We start from the raw sequence: 24,842 nt of genomic DNA, 5'->3' as shown, positions 1-24,842 counted from the left end.
AATTACCCTAATTACAATCCATAATACAGCTATTTTCATGTTCCTATAAGTAATTTCGTACTAAACTCTATTTAATTGTATAATTATATGTTATTAAATTATAACTTTAAATTATAACTTACAATCCATATATATTTAATTATATAATTATATGTTATTAAATTATAACTTTAAATTAAAAATAACTATTTAATATAGTTGATTAATATTAATTGAGTAATTTAATATTATTGTTAATTTACCTACCAATTAATTATTATTATTGTTATTATTATTATTGATATTTACCCGCCATATATGATAAGAATATTTTTAAAATTTAAATAGTATATTTATTATTTGATTTGATTTGATTTAATTGAGATCCAAACTCTATAAATTAAAATCGGTTACTTATTATGAACAATAATATAGGGTCATTCCAATGTCAATCTATTATTAATTGAATTTTACATAGATGTAATTTTGCAATAACATGCTGGCATATTGAATCTTATACCGCTGTTATCTTTGCACTAACATATTTTATCCTTTCAACAGAATAATTATAGTAAATATGTATATTCTGTATACCGAATTATAATAAAAATGTATTAAAATCAAAAGCAATAAAATTGTTTACATAAATAAAAATATAGTCTAATTTCTTCATTATCATAAATATTTAAAGAAAAATTCATTGAAATAAAAAATCTTATGTTGTTACGTTGAACATTGTGTTTTGTGTGTTCTTTCAACTACAAAATTTATATGAGTATCATATCTTCAAATGTTAATAAGTATTTTAGATTGATAACAAAATACGTTGTCATCTTATGAAATATGTGTATACGACTAAATTATAAATAGATTATTGCATGTCATGTTTGGTTTTAGCATGCCTAATGGTGTTAGAAATTAAAAAAACAATTACATAAAAATTTATTATGAAATCCTTCAAAACTAATTATAGAAAATACATAGAAACACATTTTTTTATAATTTTTTTCAAAGTCTAATACATATGTTAAAATTGCAGGTAGTTCAGAAATGTTGGAGCAATGAATCTTGCATTCAACTGAATTAAGGATTTATAAAAAAAACAAGGTATAATTATCATATACAGTGAATTGTCTTTTGATTGGTAATGGAAAATCTACATTCTTTGTTTGAAATGATTAAGTTAATCATGCAACTATACTTTTTACCAATCTCACGTCATCATATATAGTATTATAACTCAACATATTTAAATTATTTATTTGCCAAAATATAGTTGGGGATTGAAATGAATAATTATGTCCACAACCTCCTTTCTATTGACTAGGTCAGTGGAGTATTAAAATAATCCAGCCGTAAGATAATTAATGTTATGCATGATTTGTAATAAATCAATAAGAATATCAATTCTCTATGTATTTAGTTGTACAAGAAAATGATTGTAAATAATTAAAGTGGGCTAAGAAAATGGGTCTCACTAAATCCCACTATATATTATATAAAATATAATTAAAAAATTGATTCAAATATATCAAAATACATTAAAAGAGAGTTTTTCATTGGGTAAGGTGATGTATGATATGAGTAATTTTCAATGGGTGAATTATTTTATGGATTTGGGATAAAAAGAGAATTTTGAAATCTTGAATTATGGTGTGGATTTTGAATAAGAGATGGATTTCCAAAATATGGGGTGTTTTGTTGATTTGGGATACAATGAGGACTTCCATCATTTTGCATAAAATTGGAGCATGTGTTATGTTGATTGAGGTTCATTTTCAAATGAAATGTGTACACAAAAAAATTAAAATTAAATAAAATAAATTGGTCAAATTTAGACTAGATGTGAGTGAAAAATGTGATAAAATAAATTACCTATTTATACTATTAAAAAATATTACCGTTATTTTATTGTTGTTGCAATCTTATCATTCCAAAATGAAATCAATATCCTGAAATCAAATTAGTTATTATTGTAGTTTTTTAAGGTTGCGGGCAGGTTTTGAATCATCACTTCATAAAATGTTGCGGGCAGGTTTTGTATAAACCCAGTTTTTTAAGGACCAAAGAATTGTACGAAGTTAAATCATTTTTGTTGCTGGACTTATTTCTCACAATTTTAACTAAAATTGTGAACCTTTTATTTCAATATCTTTTGTTGTATTAAACCTTACTGTATCAATTGCAATTAATTTCAACATTTTGTAGTATTCATTACTATATTTTAAAACAAATGAGGTTCTGGTATTTCTTTTACATGGTTTATGTATTTTGGTTAAATAATCATTTATTATGAAGGTTAATATTTGCGCTTTTATACCTCAAATTAGTAACAGATTGGAAAATTTCATCCATTACTAAATAAATATATTTTTATTTCTTATGTCCAAAATGTCAATGATAAATGGAATGTTTATTCATAACATTAACAATGGAATGTTTATTATATATCAATATATCAATAAATTGTAAAAATATTTTTGTATTATATTTTTTGATTATTTCCTTAATATAGTATACAAAAAAATTAAGCAAATTATATTACTATAAATTAATAATGTTTTACTTTATTATGTCCCAAACTGGAAAAAATTATTTGTGGAAATTTTTTAAACCCATTTATTGATCATTTAACATCCATTACATTAAAAAAAACTCTTATGCAATAAATTTGTGTACGTTGATCCAACTATATATATATATATATATATATATATATATATATATATATATATATATATATATATATATATATATATATATATATATATATATATATAAACAAAAAATATATTATATTTTAATTTTTTAAAAATAAATTATTGCACTTGCGCGACCCGTGCGAACGCACGGGTCCTTTACTAGTGTAAGAAAAAATAATATTCACTCATAAAATTTTAACAACACAACATAATAGAAATTTAAAATATATTTAAGAAAATATAAAAAATAATTATTCTTCTTATAACTAGATTTTTTTACTACTCTAATTCTTTAATAATATCTATTAATTATTATGTAATTAATTATAATAAATTTTAATAGTATAATAAATTCTAATTAATTATTAGGTCAAAATATTTAATGTTATGTATCCCAAACTTAAAGATAAATCAATAATTATTCTCGTATTTCTTAATAGTCTTTTGATTTTTTTTCCAATTTTTATTTTTTAATCAAAAATATCAATTTTTCTATAACTTTATAAAGAGATTAATTACTATACACTGTCAGTGTAAAAAGTTTTACACCGTCGGTTCATCACCATCACCCGTTTGTATTACTTTATAGATTTCTAAAATAAAAGTCAAACTTCTTTTAATATCCAACGTCTATAATTAAGTGATGGTGTAAAACTCTTTTACACTGACAGTGTATTTCAATTAATCTCATTTATAAATGCTTTTAGAATAAATAATTTTAATATTTGCTATTAATAATGCAGTTTTTAATCGGCTTGCTTTTACTGTATGCAAAAATTAAAAACAAATCAACTATTAAAATTAAACAAATTTAATATTTTTTGGAAGCTACATAACTATTTTTATAGAAATATTTTATTTTTTATTTTTTTCAATATCAAAATATTTCAATGTTAAAATAACATAATTTAAAGTATATTACTCAATTATTATATATTGTTTGTTTTAATTTATTTTTAAGAATACCATTATTTGATTTTATATTGCTAATTTTTCAAAAAATATATAATTCTAATATTAATTATTGGGTTTAAATTAATTAAATTCCGATTTCAATATATTTTTATAACATCAAAATATTTAATGTTACAGTTTAAATACATTTTAATAAAGATCTTTTAATATTTGTGTGCAGTTTTAAATTGAATTTGTTTTGTCCAAGAAGTCATCAAAAGACAGAAGAGGATAGCTGAGAAGATCAACTTCATGGCTCATCATTTTACAAGATATAATGTATTTTCCTACTAAGTTGTTCACTTGACAAGAATACATAGTAGTGGTCTCACTTTTGTATCTCTTATTTTTATAGTGTTTACTTTGTACTTTTATTCAATTGCTTTTTAATTAAAGAAGTGTATTTTCGTTGTAAATTCTTGTGCATCCTTGGTTGATCTATGTTCTTAAATAGCTGTCATATTGATGTGTTGTCAACATCAAAAAGGGGGAGAATATGGGTCTATGTGCTTACAAGTATGAAGTCTACACCAGCCTGTTTGATTTTGATGTTGAGAACACTCTTAAGAGAAGTCTTTATTAGTTGTGTCGATCAAGGTCTGATTAAGTGATGGTTCTTAAATCGGAAATTCGGAATAAAAATTATGGTGCGTTAGTCTGTCTTCGAGGTCTCCCACGATTTTTCTGAGGTGTTTGAGGTCTTTGAATGCTGACATGATGCAATGGTGGCTGGTGTGAAGGTCTGGTGGAAGGTCCAATGACATTTGATAGATTTGTCATCATTTGTCCCCAATAACTGGGAAGTTGTCACCAACAACACTTCCGTAATTGAGTTTGGTGCCCATGTTATCGTAGTTGGGTCTTTGTGGTTGGGTGGATGTGGACGGTATGGTTGCCCGAATTGAGACATTGAATTGTTTTAGAAGCGAAGCAATGGTTCATGTGGTGTACTAAAGTCAAACAATGGTTGGGTGTTGTGGCAATGAGATGTTTGGGTGTTCATTGGTGGGGGGCTACGATGGCATGACGTTGTATCGCATGAATCATTTGGGCTATAAACTGTTGTGATGGTTGTGTATGGTTGTTGGGGGTTAGGGTTTGATTCCTGATTTTGAGTTTGGGTGTGTGGCATGAATTGGTTGTGAGGTTGGGTGGTTGGTGGTTGGGTGTATATGGTAGGGTGATGGTGTGAGGTTGGTCGTTGGGTTTGGGTGGGTTGACATTGTTCTTGGACGGGGATTTGTTATTGGGTGGATGATGTGAATGACACAAAGGGCACAAAGATGATGTGAATGGCAGCTTCCTCAAGACTTAATTATGAAATGTAAGAAAAAATAATATTCACTCATAAAATTTAAATAACACAACATAATATAAATTTAAAATATATTTAAAAATATAAGAAATAATTTGGACATAATTTAAGATCTAAATTTTTTATATTAAAAATATTAGATAAAATCAATAGTTTTGGATGAAAATGATAATAAGCGATTGATATAGGTCCTGTGGGTGTGCAAGTTGTCCTATCATATAGAATTTCCAAAATTAAGGGGCCTCACATTAAAGTTTGGGTCTAAGAGAAATATAATTCATTCTACCCTCAAATCTAAACTTAATTAGAGTTTTTCATTTGTTATTATTATTCAAGAATATGTTATGGTAGAAGATGGAACCCTCATACCTTAACCATCAAAATTATGGTGCATATTTGATATATGTATAGTCCATGATATGTGAATCTATCCTGATTGTTTTGTCCACCATAAATTATTTGTATTCTCACCCCCTTTTAGTGTTGTTGTGTTTGTGCTCCTTTAGAGTACAGACAATCAAGTACCTCAGTAGGAGCTTGATGTAAAGGATGATCTTGTACCTCTTTAGTTGCTTGTCGATCGAGTATATAGTTGGAGTCACTCTGATATGTAACACGAGGGGAACATGTTCTTTTAATTTTTTTTCTTATGTTGCATATCTTTTCTTTATTTAGATATCAACCATTTGTGCATGAAGTTAAAATCATAACAACGTAGTAAGCAAAGAACTATCATAGCCACGATGGTGAATATATTTATACTTCAAATTTTGCCAAGATGGCTCTGTCTTAATCAAATTATAAACAAACAAGAGTCGAATAGAACAAATACAAGTGGAAATCAGAAAGGGATAATGGCCTTCATCCGATCATACTTTATCTTCGCCAAGCCTATCTTGTACTGAACAGCAGCTTGAACCCCTCTAAGGCGCGCAATATCTTCATTCATAGCAGTAGCCTTTTCGACGTGATCTACGCTCTGTTTCACCAGATTATCAGCTTCAGTACTATCCAAGCCTTGGATAGCAGCCTGCTTCGCCTTAGCATCAAAAATCTTCTTCTGCAATTCTGCAATGTGAGATTCCCAGAGTTGTATCGAAGCAGTATAGGTGTCGAGTTCTGCTTAGGCTGATTTTCTGGAAGCGACTAACTCCTCAGAGGCTTTTAAAGTTCGAAGGCGTTATCAAACTCATTGGCTTAAGCTTGTTCAGTTGATAGAAGCTTTGCTTTAGCATCCACCTCCCTATGGTATTCAGCACAAACTTGGTCAATGAGGTTCTGGATGTCAATAAGGGCTTCACCTATATCAGTGGGGAAATCAGTGATGTTGATCTTGCTTATCAGCTTCTTTATGCCAAAGCTTTCTCCCACATCCTTCTTCAATTTTTCAAAGAGATCTACATAAAAAACAACCTTCTTCACCTTCTTAAGTAGTTCGTCACATGATACTTCGTTTGCACTAGTACCAGAATGGGTCGAAGCTCCAGAAATGATTTTTTCTGAAGAAGATTCTCTTTGAGCCATCAGCAATCTTACATACTTGAGGGGATCATTTTGTTTCAAAGCATTTTTCTCCTCCTCAGTAAGTGATATAGGCGAAGTCTGGATTGTGGATGATCGAACATTAGTTGGATTTGGGATTGTTTCGACAATAGCATCACCAGTTCCAGTCTGATTTCCTTCAAGATCAGCTTCTCCCTCACTCATGTCTTCATCTTGCTAAAAGTACCCCTCAATATCATCAGAATCCTGATCATCTTCGTCAGCGTAATCTGAAGGGAACGTAACTCTTGGAGGAGAGTTACTGGAAGTATCCTCAGAATCTTCTTTCTCTTCTGAATCCTTCTCTTCAGCTTGCTTCGAGTCTTTTTTACCATCTTCACCAGGAGAAGAGGTCTCTTGTTCGTTCTGGACATTATCTTCTTCGAGATTTTGTGCTCCAGTCGAAGATCCTTTGTTTTGAACAACACCGCTGATTGTCAGAGGAGGAGATGGATTCATACCGCTCGAAGGATCACTCTGATTGGCAGTAGAGATGAGGGGAGTGGTAGGTTTTTCCTGAAAACAAAGTGTTAGAATAAAAAAGAAGTTTATCGAAAGATAAAAGACTCAGGATAAAAGTTCATCTGTTGAGCCTCAGGGTCGAAAGAATTACTCCCAATATGCTCCAGCACTGCGCCACCAGAGGGATGAGATTGAGTTTCCTTTGAGGGAGGAGGGAGAATCTTAATTTCGACACCTTGTTGTTTAGTTGTTTGGTAAGAGGCAACTATTGCCTTATTCTTTTTTTTTTATTTCTTCTTAAGTGGAGTGGGAGGAGTTTCTTCTTCATCATCTTCGACAAAGATTACATTTTCAGTTGGGACTTTTCTTTTCTTTGGCGTTAGAGGAGGCTTGCCACTACCCTGAAGGAAGGAAAATTATAAACAGTTAGAGAAATACGAAAGAGACAAAGAAGTTATTTGATGTAATACCTTTGAACTCTTCTTTGTTTTTTCTGGAGCATCATCCTTGGCAAAAGGAGCTCCCTGGCTCGAAGAGGTAGTTGGCTTAGAAGCGGTATTCGAACTAGCTTTCGTCACAGGTTTCTCCTTCTTCACCACCTTCCTTTCAACAGCTAAAGAAGAATGTGAGTTAGTAGAAACATGCAATGTTTAAAAGATTAGCCAAAGACGAAAAGGAGTTGTAAAACCAAGAAATCCAAACATTCCACACCTTCACATGTCGGAGAGATAATTCTCACTGCATCCAAGTCAAAGTGAAGAAAGCCTTTGAAACTGTCTAAGGTATGTTTGGTTGCAACTACTCTTTTAGCAGGTCTTTGTTGGTCATTTTTTAGTTCATTAAAAATGTTCCCACATGTAAACCAATTTGGGTAAGGGGGAAAAATGACAAAGCAAAGTCTGCACTGGGTAAATTTGGAAATTTGGGTGGTTCGCACTCAAAGGCCCAATCATATTTAAATTCAGGTTTTACAGCTTTGGGAAATTTCTTTTTGGCAATTTGTTTTTCAAATTTCTCTTTTAAAATTGACGCTGCATAACAGACGGTTCGAACAAGTTCCATTGGGTTATAGACAGTTTCAAATTACTTTTGGAATGCTTGGATTTCTTCAGAATGTGTAAGCTTACCATTGTAGACATTTTCCTGCAAAGATGAAAAGGCCTTTGTTAGACATTCCTTGATTTCAGCAGTAGTAAACATGCTCTTAGAATAGAAATTTGTCCACCAAGTGGCGCACCCATTGGTAGAATGGAATGATGGTTGGTATGCTATTAATTGAAATTCAGCAAAATTTGCATGGAATCCCTAATGTGTTGCAATGTCTCGAGCGCTCCAATCAGTCCCTGCCCAACATATCTCGCGCTTTCAATTGAATAGAGAGACAGGAATGAGTTGACACAACCCAAAATGTCGAGAGACAAAATTAGGTTGGTAAGCCAACAAGAAAACATGACTTTTTACTGGCAAGAATCTTGAAACAAGTATCCTTGGGAAGAGAAAGGCACACCATATATCTTCGATCTCTGCGTTGGCGTCCTTAACAACATCCTCAAGCGAAGCAGTGAACCAGGAAGGACCATGGGTTCGACTGGAAAATTGAGCCATCGAAGGAGAGGAATTGTGACGCTTCGAGAACATCAGGGTATATTTGGTAAGGGAAGTTTGCAGATTATCCACATCATCGACTAGAGTCAACTGAAGGAGTCTGGTTCCTTCAATGCTTCGATTTACTATCTCTGGGGTATTTTCATCAACTTTTCCATGTGTTGGCAAAGAGAGTTCAAAGGTGGCATTGAGCCACAATTGAAGAAGCCAATAAGGCCCAAATAGTAATAAGTTTGTACCAGCTTTATACTCCTTCAACTTGGCACTAGCAGACCCTAGACTCTCATACAAGCTGGCCAATAGAAGTTCACTTAAACACACCTTTCGGCCAACGTGCAATTGATTAGCAAGTGTTAGAAATCTCCTTGCAACTTGCAGGGATTTACAGCAGAAGAAAAACTTGGATAACCACAGACCCAAGAACGCTATGTGTTCTACGTCGGAAACTTCTTCCCCATCAGCATGATATAAACTAATATAAGTACCGAACAAAGCATTCTTGACGTTAAAGTTAATTAAGTTTTCGCAGTCTTGATAAGGGTCGAAAGTTTCTCCTATCGGAGGGAGTCTAGAAATGGAAGCTACGTCGAAGAGCGTAGGAGTTATCATTCCACATGGGAGATGAAAGGTATTATACGTACTATCCCAGAAATACAGACTGGATAGTAACAAAGGTTGGCAGTAGCTAAACCCTAGTTTCGACATCTGAATCAGGTCGAAAATGCTTAATTCTTTCCAAAGTCGAGCTTTCTTTTTCTCAACTTTCGTCAACCAAGCTAAATAAGATTTGTCTACAGTTGGGCAAGAACGAAAGGGTCTGAAACTATCAGTAATATAATCTAGTTGAAAAGCCTCTCTTTGGACCGAATCTTCAGCATTTCTAGAGGAAACGGTTTTATTTGCTATGGGTTTTGTAGTGTGATAACAAGGAAAAAACTTTGTGCATTTCTCTAAATGTCCTTCAGGAACTAATGGGCCTAAAAATCCTAAAGTATTTCTAGAGAGTAAAGAGAGAATCATTACCTGGGAAGCATATATTGCTTTTTGTTCTTTGATGAGTTTTATAGGAGTAATGTACTCCTGATTCCCAACAGTTATGATTTTACTTGTTGGAATGTTTTGAGAAGCAGAACTTTTTGAAGAGCTAGCGCCTTTAATGTTCTTTGATTTCTTTTGCTGTTTATCAGAAGACATTGTTATGGGTTTATGAGGTTTTTTGAAAGATTAGGGTTTTTGAAGAAGAAGAAACGTTTCAGAGAAGTTTGGAGATGAACTTAGGTTAAAGATGAAAATTTTCGTAGAAAATGAAAAAGGAAGTGGCAATGGGTTTTTATAGTATTTACCTACGAGTTGGCTGATTACACCTTGCAAAGGTAGTGGGCCACGTGGCGGTTTTTCTGTGAAGAAGGTGCAGGGATTACTGTTCGTTCTTCTTGGAAGTTGAAATTCATGATGATAATAACTGCACGCACGTCTTGATGAGACGTTTTGAAAAAGTAAGTCATGATTAACTGACAATTATGGACTTTTGGGTCTATGAAAGATCTCTGGTCGAAATCTGGTGATTACAAAAAATATCCATTTCTGCATTGATTCGAAATAGACATTTATTGGGGGCAATTTGTTAGTTGGAGATTTCGAAAATTAGGTGAAGTTCTTTGAAAATATTATGTTTTGGAGAACAATATAAAAGTGGCTTTGTCGAACTATTTATTAAATCCTTTTCTTGGGAGAAAGGACCATTCTTGTCGAAGCTTGAGACTTAGAAGATTTTTGGGTCTCCATAAGTTCTCTTCGACATCAGCGTTTGGCAGATTCGAAGCTTCGAGCGGGAAGGATTTGAAATTCAAACGAAGTGGTTTCATCAGGCGAACGCGTGGAAGCATCTGAGACACGCAGCGTTTGAAAATGTCGAACATGGCAATCATCTGTATAGAGACCGTTAGGGTCGAATTGTTATAAATAGGAGTCTTAGTTTTTAGATTTCAGTGTGTTCAAACTGATATACAAAAATTCACTAAAAATACTCAAAGTACCGGAGCGAGAGAAATGAGTCTTTGCTGAAAATGTATGTATGAAGAACACTGTCATACGGTGAACTGGACTTTAATGGATTTTTAATCGCAATGTCGCGGTTAGCAAGAGTCGCCACCGACTTTTCTTTTATCCCTTAAGGAAAGGTGGAAAAGAACAGGAAAGACCTTAATTTTAAATTCTTAGGTTCGGGAGGTACTTTATACAAAGGGAAGGTATTAGCACCCTTTGTATCCATGGTTATCCATGGGCTCTTAATTGCTCAATCATTTATGTTTTCTAGGTTTGAAAAAGTGGTTGAGAAATGTATGAAAGATGTTTTGAAAACGAGAATTTAACTTTGTAATGATTCTTGCATGAATGTATACAAAGTGGTTATCCCGTATAGTTTTTTTTTTGAAAGTAGTTTAGAAAAATATAACTCGGCAATGATCCTAGTACGGATGTATGCTAAGTGGTGATTTTCCAAAAGATGTTTGAAAGGTGTGGGGTGTGAAAAGCATTTTTTGTCATGAATGAGCAATTAAGGTTATACCTGTCCGAGGTCTTTCCGGGCATTTCCTATCCTTATGAGGGCAAAACTGTCCTTACTATTGAGAAGTAAGTAGTTTTATCCTTGGGATGTCAAAGGGTCATCGTAGGGTCATCGATAGGTCATCGAAGGCAACAGTTGTGAGAATACCTTAGCATTCGAAGGGACTATCATCATTTAACCGTAGGCTACACCGAAGGGTCATCGAGGGACAAAATCGTAATTTCGAAGGCAACGTCCGAGGGACTATGATGATTTAACCGAAGGGTCTTTGCTAAGGATATCCCCATATTCGCGGGACATGACCGTAATACCGAAACCGTGGGGTAATAAAGAGAGGTCCGATGTTATTTATTTAAAGTCCGGATTTTAACAATTAATTAAATAGCCGTAATCAGTTAGGTAATTAGGTCCACAGGAAATCAATGAAATCAATACATTAAAAATCAAGCTTGGTGATTCAAGATGAATCTCCATATTAAACTTAGGTCATCCAAAAACCATCTCCTCAGGAATGTCCACACCTAAAGCGGCATGCCTAGCCGGTTATTTCTTTGGAAGTATGCTAGCCTTTACATCATGCAACACACGGATTAGAGCATTGAGGCAAAATACAATTGGAAATTGCCCCATAAATAAATATAACAATCAGGAAGTTAAGCCAAATAATGCAGAATCATGATTAGATAAACATAAAATGGGCAACAAAGAGACAAAGCAGCCCCTGTCCCGTTCGCCTCTGCTTCGCCTAGCGAAGGCTCAGCGAATGCTCGCTGCAGGCTCGCCTAGCGATGAGCTAGCGAGCGGCCACGGGTTTGGAATTTGACAGCAGCATGACTTCAGAAAACCTGCACTCTTATGGCATTTGATCACAGGCATAGCATAGGCAATTATACAGGATGTTCATACTTAGATTCACATACGAAATCGAATTACATATCAAAGCTTTAATCAGAATGCATCATGTATGTAAAGAATATCAATTGTAAACGTAAAACAACGATGATACGCAAACCTGTGTGCGATTGCGATATTGAAAGGGACTGGTTGCTTGGAAGCCGGATTGAGTTGGGCGGCGGTAGCTTCGGAGCGGAGAAGCGGCCTTCAAGGTTTCTGCACTCGGAACTTTCTAAAATAGCCTCCAGGGTTTCTGTGCCAGGGTTTTCGTCCCTCTTCCTCCGTTTTTCGTCCGTCTGTCCGTCTGTGTCTGTTTGTTTTCGTGGCAGAGGAGCTGGTATTTATAGTAGTAGTGGTGGTGACCTAATGGGCTTAAAATGAGGTCCAAAACTTCAAATTTTCGCAAGCTTCGCTAGGCGAAGGAATTGCTCGCCTAGCGAGCAAGCTAGGTCTGGGCTTTTTCTGGACCTGATGCTTCGCTGGGCGAGTGGCATGCTGAGATATTCGCTAGGCGAAGGAATTGCTCGCCTAGCGAGCAAGCTATTTTGGGCCACTCTGGATTAGGCCTGTTGTGAGCTGGGCTTTTGTCCATTTGATATCAGTGCCTTGCAGATCAAGTCAGAGGGTTTTGGAAAATGCTTTGTAATATCAACGGGCAAATTTTGGGGTATGACAAACACCATGATTACATGTCATGTTATTCGTTTTAATGCAAGTTACTTAAATTAAACCATTTATTGCCTTTATTGCTATTTAAGCTTTCTGTCGAAATGCCTTTATCTTCAAAGTCTTTCATCATTAATTTTATCTTTGAACCTACATTTCGCCAAACCTTTATTTCCAGCATCTGTCAAACTTAAAACCTTTTACTTCAAGTTATTTATCTTTACTTTTTTTTCTATTGCCTTTGTTATCTTTCAAAAATCCTTTTTATAGAATTACTGCCATTTATCCTTTATCTTTTGTACCATTAACGCTAGACAAAAAACCTTAACTACCATTCATAAACCAGAAACAAACTTAATCATGAATCAAAACACCATAACACTAGTTCTTGAGACACATGTCCTAGGATCAATCTAGTCGATCCTGTAAGTTACCAAGATTGATAATATTGGAGGACTAGCGGTTGTTTGTCAGAAATTACTGGTAAACACCCGTAGAGGCAATTACATGTGTTGGATCCCCAAGATGGGATCCTTTCCATCCATGGAGGAAATTACGTTTGTTGGATCCCCGGAATGGGATATGTGCCCTCCATAAAGGCAATTACACGCGCATGATCCCCAAGATGGGATTCTTGTCGCCTCTCAAGGAAAAATACAATTACACATGACTTCCACCGGAAGATCCCTACTTTCCTACGAGGCAAATCCAAATGATGGACCTTCATCGGAAGGCCTTTGCTCCCCTTCAGGGCTATGAAAATAAGTTGACCATGACACACGATAACTCTCTCCTAGGGAACTTAGTGTTTCCTCATGCGAGATTATTTCCAATAATTCATGCCTAAGAGGCGCGACCTATATCAAGCCCGGAAGACTTGGTGTCAAGTATTGCTTGAGGGCTCGACGGAAGTCTCTCCTTAAAGGTTAAACGCCTTGTATCATTAGTCGGGTTATGCATTACATCGTTTGAGGAACTTAGATTCCTCAAACTAATTATACTCTCATCTGAGGGACTTAGTGTCTCTTTGGGCGGGATTATTTCCAATCATTCACGCCTAAGAGGCGCGACCTATAGCAAGCATCGGTGACTTGGTGTCAAGTTTTGCTTGAGGGATCGATGGAAGTCCCATCTTAAAGGTTTAACACCCCGATTTAGGTACTCAATGTCTCATCATTCGGGCTATGCATTACAGTGTCTAAGGAACTTAGATTCCTCAAACTAATTAGACTCTCGCTTGAAGGACTTAGTGTCTCCTCGAGCAGGATTATTTCCAATAATTCACGCCTAAGAGGCACGACCTATATCAAACGCTTGAGGCTTGGTGTCAAGTATTGCTTGAGGGCTTGATGGAAGTCCATCCTAAAAGGTTAAATGTCTCGCTTGAGGAACTTAACATCTCATCATTCGGGCTATGCATTAAAGGATATGAGAAATTTAGATTCCTCAAACTAATTAGACTCTCACCTGAGGGACTTTGTGTCTCCTCGGGAGGGATTATTGTAGGAGAATTGCCATCCAAGGCGCAGCGGAATTTAAAAATTTCTCCATTTAGTGATCCTTACGAATGGGCATGATCAGTGATAGAATCGTTACCTCTTGTGGCGATTCAAACCTTTGGTGCAGATCTTTGATAATGATCAAAACCTTTGATACAGATCCACGGGGCGATCACGAACGTTGAACGATGACAACGTCTCTACTCAGTCCACACGAACGGATTCCTTCAATCGCAGTGCTAGCTGTTATGAATGAAGGCTTTGAGTGAGAGAGAGATACGAAATTCCAACTCTTCAGTTGTGTTGTATTCCCATACAAAGCTTCTGCACAAGAGCTCTATTTATAGAACCACTTGTGTGAGCTTCAAGCCAAAAAGTCCACTTAAATGTATTTTGGCCCATATCTCATAATATGCCAAAATCACTTAAGTATTTGGTACCTTACCATACTTCGTATTCTTCTTAAGTACACCGTACCTTACGATGTTCCTTAATTATTCTATCTCTCATCAATCCGTCCTTTGTGTGTGACCCTATAGGTTTTCGCGGCGTTGGCAATTATATTAAATCACGCATTTAACATAATAAACAGTGAGCGGTATCTAGCAACACATCACTGCTACCCAAGTCACGAAAATGTCATGTGATCTGACAAAACCTCCTGTGATAATAATTATGTGTATAATTACCCCTTTGCCCTTATGTCTATATTGAACACAAGGTATAGACCGTGTCACCCTTGTCCAGTTCAATATTGGGCCCATAGACATTTATCCTGTTACGCAGGATTGGCAAATTCCATCTAGGACACTCATGTCCCTCAGCATGCTTTGTGGAGTACCCATCAACTGTCTTTATGGTTATCCAGTTACGGACAACGTTGGATCAGCAATAAAGCACTCGACTCTACATCTAGGATCCATAGTGGTTTCAGGTCGAAGAGTGGTATACACTATTATCACCATGAGAATAACTTATGACACTTTGCATAACTTTCTATATAGTATTCTCATAGAGGGTCAATCCGGTATAAATATTACTCCTAATATTCATACCCATGTTTAAGACTTGATAACTCTTTATCCATGATCCATGAGATGTGATCATCAGTCTACAAACATAATAGTCTTAATGCTTTAATGTTATCCCACTTCACACTAAAGCTCGACTACGGATACTTTAAGAATAGTGCCCTTATGTTTAATGTGTTCTCATGATTAAGTCACACTTAATACATTAAACGGACTATCTATTCTAGGGACTTTATTAATCAACCATAATAAAGAAAATGCCTTTTATAATTCGATACAAGTACCAAAAGTATTGGCCTCTAGGGCTTACACCAAAAATTATTTCCAATAACTCACACCTAAGAAGTGCGACTTAAATCAAGCCTCAGAGACTTGGTTTCAAGTCTTACTTGAGGGCTCGATGGAAGCCCCTCCTAAAAGGTTAAACTCCTCGCCTAAGGGACTCAGTGTCTCATCAACAGAGTTATGCATTACATTGTATGAGGAACTTAGATTCCTTAAACTAACTAGACTCTTGCCTGGGGGACTAAGTGTCTTATCGAGCGGGATTATTTTGAATAATTCACACCCAAGTGGCGTGACTTATATCAAACCCTGGGGACTTGGTGTCAAATCTTTCTTGAGGGCTCGATGGACGTCCCGCCTAAAATGTTAAACATCTCGCCCGAGGGACTTAGCGTCACATCATCCAAGCTATGCATTACAGCTTCTGAGGAACTTATATTCCTCAAACTAATTAGACTCTTCCCTGAGGGATTTAGTGTCTCCTCGGGTGGAATTATTTCCAATGACTCACGCCTAAGAGGCGCGACTTATATCAAGCTCCAAAGAGATGGTGTCAAGTCTTGCTTGAGGGCTCGATAGAAATATTGCCTAAAAAGGTTAAACACCTCACCTGAGGGACTTATCATCTCATCGTCCAGAATACACATTATTGTGCCTATAAAGCTTAGACTCCTAAGGTTATCTAAAACCTCGCGAGGGGAAACACCAGTTCTCGAGATACTCCCATTAGTTGCAGGTGAAAACCACTTCGCCCACTGCCAAAGGCCTCGTGCCTGAGGGACTAGGTAGTGTTATATTTGCAAAAAGTGTTGCCTAGGGCGATGCGTTGGGATCGCCCTAGGAGAGGCGATAACGAAAGGTCGCCGAGAGGGAGGTATCGCCTTTCTCTTGAGTCTTCCCTCGCCCATAAGGGAAAAATGTGGAATAAGACGTGTCTTGGATAAGGAGAAAGTCAGGGTCATTACTAACCCACGTCTTCCTTATAAAGTCTTCCGGTACACAAAAATCAACTAACGGAACTCTTTTGCAAAGTCTTTCTGGTACATAAAAATTTACTACCGGAACTCTTTTGCAAACTCTTCCAGTACACACAAAAAAAGTTAAAAAATATTTGAAAAATGACTACCGGAACTCTTTTGCAAAGTCTTCTGGTACGCAAAATAAAATTTAAAACCCTAACCACCGTCATTTACTAAGACTTTTGAGTATCATCTACCCGTATAGGAATACCATGCATATTTATATTTTTTAACAAGTATAGTTTAGTTGTCATTATTCAAATTAAAAAAAAACCTTTAAAGTATAGTTCTCCCTCTTCGCATTATTAAAATATGGGGAATAAATAATTTTAGAAAAATATATATAACACATACAGTAAAAAGAATCACATAGAGACATGTTGATACCATATTTTATAAAAAGAGACAAAAGTCTATACTTCTCTCTAGGGGCCTACGCGGGTTGGGTTGTATCTGATTTGACCTAATCTGTTACCCGACACGTTCAAACTTTAATTGGTTGGGTTGTACCTGAGTTGTGTTACATTGTCAAAACCGACCCGAATCGACCAGTTCATTAATGAGTTGGATTGAATTGGGTTTGTGGGTTGTGTTTCAAATAAAATAATATTTTTTTATGATACTTTTGTCAGTTTTAAAAAAATGTAACACAACTCAATACAATCATGCTCATTTATAACACTCAAACTCAATGAAACACATCATATAATGTCTAATAGAATTCATCAACACGACATAACACTTTATAATAGTATAAAATTCAACAAGACACGTTATTTCCATAAAATACATAAGTTGGAAACGATACGAAAAAAATATGAAACAATATTTAATCTTAGAATTACGTAAACTCAATGATCAAATAGTATTATTGGTGAATAATATTTTTTTTTGAAAAAATCATGGTTATTAGTGAGATATTAATTATATACTTTTTATTTAAAATAATAATAAAAATAAGAAGAAATTATTAAAATCACGTCAATGGATTGGGTCAACGGGTCTGCGGGTTGTAAAACTCAAATCTGATATCTGAACCAAAATTATACGGATTGTATACCCGTAAATAAATGAATTCGGATAATTTATAAATTGGTTTGGTTCAGCGGATTCGTAAGTGACCCACATCCATGAACACTCTTACTTCTCTTCTTTGTGGGAGACATCCAATTTTATAACCATTTTATTGAACAAATGTCTTTGTTGATCATAAAAACTACGTTATCTTATTAGCTCACTCAACATAAAAAACCACATCTACTTGACCAATTATAATAACTTGTCATTTGTGTAATATATGTTTATATATATATATCCTTCTCATATACTTCTTTTGGTGAAGAAAAAACTTATCTTTTAAATTGATTGAATAATCAAAATATTTGATCCATTTAATAATTCATAAATTAATTGTTCATTAAATTTAATTAAATTTAAGAACTAGATTTATTTATAATGGAAATTATAGGGGGAGTATTTGGAAATTGTTCTCGCACTTTATTTTTTATGTTAACATTAGTGTGGAATTCTCAACATGCAGATTTCAAAGGGATATGATACTAAGAGGATACTTAATTAAAATAAGGGCATATGGTGATATGTGCGACGAAATAAACACTCGACCATAAATGTCGAGTTTGACATATTTGGCGTTGAATTTTAACTAAACATTTTTTTTAATGTTGAAAGTGTTTTTCTCTGCATTCGACTGGTCAAATCATAAATTGTGAGGATTGAGACGAAGTAAAAGGATTAGATTAAATAATTGATCTTTAATCTTATCTAAACGTCGAAGACACGTGAAAACATGATAGAAGATTGAAAACTTCATAGAAGATACGTGTCACACGATGAAAAAATAACCGTTGTAGACCGTTTTTTTTCCACATTAGTATATATAGTGATTCTAGGATTAGAAAACGGGTGACAATATCATTACAAAATCCTATAGAACTCAAAGTATTCAAATCAGGGCGAGAGTTTGTGAGAAAATTTATGATTCTGTAATTTTTCTTTAATTAATTGAAGTACCTTTTATTTTTCATTTACTTTGTCTCAAAGTTCATCAGATTTCCAATTTATTTGGGATTTCGACAAAGTCAAAAACCACCCATCTCTTTGTTCCTTCTTTTTACTTTTGTACTTCATTAAACATTCGATTTTAACTTATAACAACTGTCACGCGATTATCCTTTTGAAAAATATGCAAATAAAATGCCTTATGATTTTTTTAGATTTTTTTAGTTTGGTCCTATAAACAATTATTCAAAACTAAGTGATTGTTTAAAAAAAAAACGGATAAACCGTTACCAAATCTATCAAATCTATAGGAATAATAAGTTGAATTCTAAAAAGGAGATGATAGTCTCACTATGGCATAATGTTCTTTAAGCATCTCATAATTTGAATCCAACTCCATCTTCTTCTTTTTGACATTATCAATCTTCTCGCGAATTTGTATGGTCTTAGAGGCTACATTTTTAGCTTCATCGAAAATTCCACTTCTCTTCTCTTTACATTTCAGCAAGGCATCCTCTAACTGCAACTTCTCTTGTTGAACCTTAAGAGCTTTTTCCTCCAGCAAAACAATCTGTGCTTTAATATCTTCAATTTCAACATCCATGACCTTAATTTTATCCTCGCCAGCAATGATGGACTCTTTGAACTTCTTCATCTTGTTTTTAGATTCTTGAAGCTTGGATTTTGAATCTTCATGGTCCACATTTAGTTGTTGAAGAGTAACATTGCTCCGTTTTTCTTCGTCAATATTGATTGTGGCCTCATTAAAGATTGTGGTGAAATCAGCAATACCAGAACTTTGTTTCTCAGAAAGCTCATTAGCTCTATCAGTGATTTTAACTAATAAAGCTTTCACATTTTCTTCAAGGGTCACATCATTGTTTAAATTTTTCAATAAGTTCCTTGAAAATGCCAATTGCCTTAACTCATCAAGCAGCATCTCGATTGACTCGTTCTGAGTTTCACTAGATTCTGCTTGTGTTGTAGATTGAGAAGCCTGTGAAGTACTACCAAGTTCATCAGATAAGAGTTTCTCTATGATTGCCCAAGGGTCGTCTTCAAGAGTTTTCTTGTACTCAGAATAATCGACAGGAGAATGTTCTTGAGTACTCAATTTCTTTAACTGTGAAGAGTTTTCTTCAGTTCTTCTTATTTGATCCTTTGAAGAAGATGGTTTACTTGAAGAACTCTCAGCAGCCATTGAGGAGTTTGGGTTTAGTTTGTTGGGAGCTTCTTGTAGTTGTAACAAATTAGTATAAGAACGAGATGGAATCTTCACTAATGATGGTAGTGATTGTTGAAGATTCTTACTTTCCTTGTAGATCAAGATACAATCAAACGTTAGTATTATTAACGAATAATAAAGTAGTTTGCAATAAGAATGAAGCTTATTTCAATTCACTAAGGAATTAATAAAAAACCTCATATATCTTCAACTTGTTTGTTACACTCAATCTTGCTGGAAAATTAGACGGGTGTGATTCATCAACGCCAGAAGACTCGTCTCTCTGTGGAATAACAAAAATAATGCCTCTGTTGGAAGAGGATGATTGTGATACAATTAGCAGGGATAAAGAGGTCAAAGGTGTAAGTATTACCTTAATTTCTTTATTGATAGACAATTCTGATTGTTCTCGTTTGTTGGAAGAAGTTTCAATTTCCAAATTTTCTTTTTGTTGAGTATTGTCATTTACCTGAGTATCTTTAGAGACTAGAAAAACAAACGGTGAGTTTGTAAAATGAAAACATCAAAAGAAACATAACATACAACATTTGTGAGAGAATTTAAAAAGTTTCATACCGATTAAACAGTCCAACTCTTGGTTCTGCATGCCCGTGCCTTCCTTGTAATTTGGTTCGATGTCAATGCTTTCTCCCTCATCATAGCCTTCAACTGATCTCTCGTGTTCAATTTCCTGATACAACTCTTTTTCCAAGTCCTTGTCTAAATTCCCTGTGCCTAAAACCTTCTGACTTTCTGAGTAGTAAATTGGACAAACCCCGCACTCTTTGATTTTTAAAAGGTCACCAAGTTCTCTGCCGCTAGTTGTATAAGTTGTAATACAGAATTTAAAAGAAACCTTTCTTTCATTCCTTCTGAGTATGGTATCACAGAGGAATGGATCGTACCATACAAAAATGTGATCCATTTTCAAATTTGTAACCAGTTTAGGCTTCCACTTAGACTTATTTCCCACCTCGGTCCTTCCATCTTCCGAATAGCATTGACATAGGATTCCAACAAAGTATTCACTCTCTTGTGTTATGTTAGATGGAGTGACGACAACTGCTAAAATGAAGCCAACCCAGTTGAGAACGTCGATAGTTAAGGAGGCATATGTGGTGGATCGTTGTTTGAACTGACTTGGAATTCTGTGTCCTGGCAGACATACCTCGGCGCTGTTATAATTGTAGCTGTGGGTTTGGAATCTGTACTTTCTCACTAATACATTGTGAAAGGCAGCACTTTTCATTGTTAACATGGCATCTTCCGTCATGCAGGCAAGGGAGGGTCCATCCAATTCCATCTTAATGCTATTCTGAAATGAAATGTATTTGTTCTGTCCAATCATGTTTACTGAAAAAGTCTTCAAAGTGGATACTGTCGTTAACGACAAGCAGTTGTCAGCCTGAAACTCTTTGATGCTTAAAGGCAGTTCTGGCAGACATTGAAGCTTACTGCAATTGTCTAAAGACTGAACTTCTAGCTCTAACAGGTATTTGATGCTAGCAGGCAACTCCTTCACATTGCTTCCATCTAGTCTTAACTCTTGCAATGATGATAAGGAACTGATGTTTGCAGGGAGTTCAAACAAGTTACAACAGTCTTTCAAGTGTAGTAATGTTAATGATCTTAGACCATCAAATAGGGCTTTTAACTTTGATTTAGTTACTACACTGCACTTAGAAACCCGAAGTTCAGTAAGTGCCAAGTGAGACAGTTCAATCGGTAGACTTGTTAGATTTAAACCTTCTAGATTTAACGAATAAAGATTGGTCATACCACCAATCGATGGGTGCAATATTTCGATTCCTGTATTGCTCAAATCCAACCTTCTTAGTGAATCCGATGACAACGAAAATTCCTTCAGACCATAGCAGCCTTTGACACTGAAGTTCGCTAGAGATTTTAAATGCCTCTCACCCATAAGACTTGACAATTTTTTGCACCCGTCCAGTAGCAAAGTAACAAGTGTGTCCTTAGAAAAAGCAGAAGCCTGAACTTCAAGTAATTCTTCACAACCAGAAAGGCGCAACTGTTTGAGTTTTGGCGCCCCAGACAAATCAGGGAGGTTCTTCAACTTTTTGCACCCACTTAGATCGATTGCCTCTAAATTCACAAGTTTCTGTAATAATTCAAAACGAAACTTCAAATCTTATTAAGATTCTCAAATTTAACTTACATTGGTCTTTCAAGCATCCATTCATTTTCACACCATACAAAGGAAGCAAAAACAAATAAAGAGCTGCATAAACCAAATGAATAAGTATACAACAAGTACACACACCTGTTTCTTGAACCAAAGATGTTCAATGTTGCTGTGCGGCAAACAAATCTGAATCAGCTGCTCAGCGCGAACAGGTTCTGGGAGAGACTTCAAGGGATACCCATTCCATTCAAGGTATGCCAATTTGTCAAAATATAGCTTAAAATTTTCAGGAAGATGCACGGTGCCAAATTTCTTCTTACCTTTGGGGACGTGGAATTTAAGAAATCTTAATTCAGTCATCAAGTTGAATGTGTCAGCTTGAACCTCTAAATCTAGTTTTTGAGACAAATCTAATATTATTCCTTCAACTGCATCAATGCCCTAACAAATTCAAAGAAGTCACTACATTACCACAGCAAATCAAGTATAATTTTATATTTAGAAACTGTTTAACACTTAACACCCCATACCTTGTTATTTCTAATGACATCACAAATGTCTTTAGCATCTTTCAGTCGGCGACGCTTTCCTCGATCATTGTCTTCTTGTCGAGCAATATCAAATGCCATCTTTTGTAGTAAGCCATGAATCTGTATGGTATTACTGTTTGAAATGGATATAAGAGCTTTATTTTCTAGGATTTCTACTCCATTAGTTGCATTGAAATCACATGTATTTAGTATCCTTGTGACCAAGTCTTTGTTTTCATCTTTGAAAAAGAATGCAATGTCTAGAAACATCTCTTTCTCTCGCCATGATAATCCATTATAACTTAGCTCTAACACTTTTTGAATACCGGGGAAGGTTTCTCCTTTGTTCTCATAATCATTCAACTCAGATACCCAAGACTTTGGCTTTTTTGATTTAAAATGCAAACCCAAAACTTTTAAAGCTATTGGAACACCTCCTGCATATTCGACTGCCCTTTCCGAGATACGCTCGTACCCCTCTCTGGGATAGCTTTGCTGAAAGGCTCCTAAGCTGAAAAGCTTTAGAGAGTCTTTAAGCTTCCATGGTGTGACCTCATATATCTTATCAACTTTTCCACTGAGAATATCTTTGTTTCTCGTTGTGATAATGAGTCTACTGTTATGTCCAAGGTCGTCAAGTACTCCACACAAATCATCTAATTGTGTAGCATTATCAACATCATCAAGTACAATAAAACTTTTTTTACCACCGAGCCTCCTCTTGATGAACGTGTGTTGTCCGTGAACGTTAGATGCAGTAATTTCTCGCTTCAGAAGCTCACTAAGAAGCTTATTACGAACATACATTTGTCCAAACTTATCTGATTCTTCACTTACATTTTCCAAGAAACACACGTTATCATAATGCGCAAAGTTCTTGGCAAACATCTGTTTAGCTATAGTTGTCTTTCCTATTCCACTCATGCCCCAAATTCCGATTCTTGGTATCTTTTCCAGTAATAATTCAATATGTTCATCCTTTTCATCCACTTTAACAAGGCTCTTCAGTTCATTAGGAAACATGAGAGACAACTTCTGCTTAACATCTGCCACAACTTCCTGGATAACTTGAGAATAATCCCTGAAAGATAAAAAAAAAGGATAACTTTAGTTTGGTAAATTTCCGAATCATCATTTCAGCATTAATTATAATTACTGACCTATATTTGCGAGAGTCCCATCCAGATATATTGGCGGCGGAAGAGAGAGCAGCTTTCCACTCCAAAACTTTGTCTAGATGAGATTTACTGGTGGCTAGTTCTCTCATGTATTTTGCAAATGCTTTCTGATAAGTCTCTTTCTGATGACGTACATGTGATGGATCTACATCACAGAAGACGGGTATAACTACCTGTCCATGAAGTTGTCTGCAGTGGAGTATGTGGAGGAGTTCATCCAAGCACCATTTTGAAGTTGCATAGTTTTCTGAGAAAACTACAAGAGAGATATGTGAGTCCTTGATTGCTTTGGCAAGAGAAGGTCCAACCTCATCTCCTTTTTTAAGAATATAATCAATGTATGTATTGATATTGTTATCTGTAAGAGCTTGATGAAGCTGGGCAGTGAAGGTTTTACGAGTGTCCTCTCCCCTAAAGCTAATGAATACATCGTACTCTTTTTCAGAAGTACCCATATTTCAGATAATCAATTAGTTATCACCACTTTTTTCTTTCTTTTAGCTTCTCGTGCAAAGAAAGGTCCAAGAAAGAGGCTGATTTTTTTCTCTTTCCAACTTACTCTTTGTCAACGCTTTTGCTGTGGTGTTGACTGCGTCGTAGATATGAGAGAATGCGTCACGAAGATCTGGAGCATTAACCACCACCCGAATGGAAGAAGAAGAGTAATAGTACTAATGGAGAGGATCTCTTACCAATAAACATGACAAGTTGAGGTTCGTCGGTGGGTTTAACTAACACTAATTTAATTAAATATTGAACTAATGGGAGTTTAGACAAGGTGATTGATAAAATCAAGGATTTAAAAATGGAAGACAAGAGGGAATATGTCTGTGTTGGTCCCCTCACCAAAACCTTTCCCGCTTTGACCAAACGGGTTGTAGGTGGAACTTCACAACAACAAAAAATAGTGTTATTTTTAAAATAGATTCCCTCTCTATGAATTAAGAACAATGCACAGGTCATTAAATTTTAAATTACAAAACCACTAAAATATTTTTAAAAAAACTAAACCACTAAAATACTATCTCTTCTTTTCCAAAAATAAAATATTTTGATAACTATTATAAAAAAATCTTAAATTTTAATTATTATAATTTTTTCACACAGATTAAAAAATAAAAATGCAATAATATTGTCATTATATATTACACTTTTATTAAATGGATAATGTTAATTTGTATTTTAAATGTACAAGTTAAGAATTAAAGAAAGTAATTTTATT

The 24,842-nt window shown here is 34.9% G+C and overlaps 2 protein-coding genes across 3 annotated transcripts; both read right to left on the bottom strand.

The window, feature by feature from the left end:
• Window positions 1-6,669: 6,669 nt before the first annotated feature.
• On the bottom strand, window positions 6,670-8,154 carry LOC127138080 (uncharacterized). Its single transcript, XM_051064485.1, has 4 exons — window positions 8,082-8,154; window positions 7,425-7,567; window positions 7,302-7,355; window positions 6,670-7,008 (listed from the first exon to the last, which is right to left on the bottom strand). The coding sequence occupies exons 1-4, from the start codon at window positions 8,152-8,154 to the stop codon at window positions 6,670-6,672; spliced, it is 609 nt and encodes a 202-aa protein (XP_050920442.1).
• Window positions 8,155-18,805: 10,651 nt separating this feature from the next.
• On the bottom strand, window positions 18,806-24,486 carry LOC127076354 (TMV resistance protein N). 2 transcript variants are annotated; one of them, XM_051017979.1, is made up of 7 exons: window positions 23,603-24,486; window positions 22,443-23,523; window positions 22,051-22,353; window positions 20,343-21,888; window positions 20,140-20,252; window positions 19,963-20,049; window positions 18,806-19,856 (listed from the first exon to the last, which is right to left on the bottom strand). In XM_051017979.1, exons 1-7 carry the CDS (start codon window positions 24,073-24,075, stop codon window positions 18,870-18,872), a joined length of 4,590 nt encoding a protein of 1,529 aa, XP_050873936.1. In that variant the 5' UTR covers window positions 24,076-24,486; the 3' UTR covers window positions 18,806-18,869. The 2 variants fall into 2 exon arrangements, with proteins under 2 accessions (XP_050873936.1, XP_050873937.1); XM_051017980.1 differs by having other exon boundaries at window positions 20,140-20,243.
• Between the last annotated feature and the right edge of the window lie 356 nt (window positions 24,487-24,842).

Source organism: Lathyrus oleraceus, chromosome 4 (assembly GCF_024323335.1).
Source record: "Lathyrus oleraceus cultivar Zhongwan6 chromosome 4, CAAS_Psat_ZW6_1.0, whole genome shotgun sequence".
Classification (NCBI taxonomy): domain Eukaryota; kingdom Viridiplantae; phylum Streptophyta; class Magnoliopsida; order Fabales; family Fabaceae; genus Lathyrus; species Lathyrus oleraceus.
The sequence above is the reverse complement of the archived record's forward strand: the minus strand, read 5'-3'. Positions and strand labels throughout refer to the sequence as shown.